General features: G+C 41.8%; 1 protein-coding gene across 1 annotated transcript; it reads right to left on the bottom strand.

Annotated features, from left to right (window-relative positions):
* Nucleotides 1-315: 315 nt before the first annotated feature.
* LOC132506230 (transmembrane protein 14A-like) lies at nucleotides 316-666 on the bottom strand. The gene has a single exon (XM_060124777.1). It carries the CDS (start codon nucleotides 664-666, stop codon nucleotides 316-318), a length of 351 nt encoding a protein of 116 aa, XP_059980760.1.
* Nucleotides 667-942: the final 276 nt, after the last annotated feature.

Raw genomic sequence — 942 nt, 5'->3', positions numbered from 1 at the left:
CATCTGATACGTTGTAGTTTAATTTAAACTTATTTCAGACATGAGTATTTGGAACTACCAAAAAAAATACCACATCTATAAAACATGACAGCAAATCAAAGAGTGTATCACGGTTTATTAAATATCTTTCATGAAACCAGTATGTGATAATTAGAAAACGGTTAAACCATTTGTTTAAAAAAAACCCTTAAACTATTGTCCATATTAGAGGTGACGGTATGTCTTTTATAGTTTGTAACATAAAATAAGACCATGTTGAACTTTCCATATTGAAATTTATCTTTTCAATACAAAGAATAGGCTCTGCCCGTTACATCAGAATGACACGAATTTAGGTTTCAGTTCCTCCGAATTCTCAGAGTGAGACAAGAGCAGCAATAAGACAAGTCTCAGAAGCATCATGAGGCTTAAACCTGCAGCCAGCCCAGCTGGCATGATTTTCTTGGATCTCTTAAACCTCACCCCCATTGTGGTGTCCAGGAAGAAAGCTGTAAACAGTGATCGTTTTACACCTCGCTTGTCATTGGAGACACAGTAAGCTCCATAACCAGCTGAAAATCCAACAAAAAGACCAGCAATCAAAGATGGAACACCACCTCTCTGCTTATATCCCAAAATGCTTACGGATGCCACCAGGGCTGCATAACGAAAACCAACCAGGTCCATTGGCAAGGTCAAGTCTGGTGTAGAGTTACTTCCGTTGAATTTCTCTCTCCTCTGGGCCAGTCCAACTCCTTGAGGACTAAGCTCAGGTTCAGTTCGTCCTGTCTTTCTCACAGCATCAACCTCACTACCAAGCACTAGGCAGGTGCTCAGTAAATACTTGCTACGGTCTGGAAGCTGACCCCGCCGCCAGCGCCTTCTGACTCTGCGTGCTACCTCTCGGCACTCTCAATTTTAATTTTAGTAGTTGGAAGCTGAGCCTCTTGGCATCCCTAGCCT

This window comes from Lagenorhynchus albirostris, chromosome 15 (assembly GCF_949774975.1).
Source record: "Lagenorhynchus albirostris chromosome 15, mLagAlb1.1, whole genome shotgun sequence".
Lineage (NCBI taxonomy): Eukaryota > Metazoa > Chordata > Mammalia > Artiodactyla > Delphinidae > Lagenorhynchus > Lagenorhynchus albirostris.
Note: the sequence above shows the minus strand (reverse complement) of the source record. Positions and strands in the feature narration are given on the sequence as shown.

Bases quoted from the DNA above. Each gene is read 5' to 3' on its own strand.
- LOC132506230 (XM_060124777.1), bottom strand. From the start codon at position 666: ATGGACCTGGTTGGTTTTCGTTATGCAGCCCTGGTGGCATCCGTAAGC.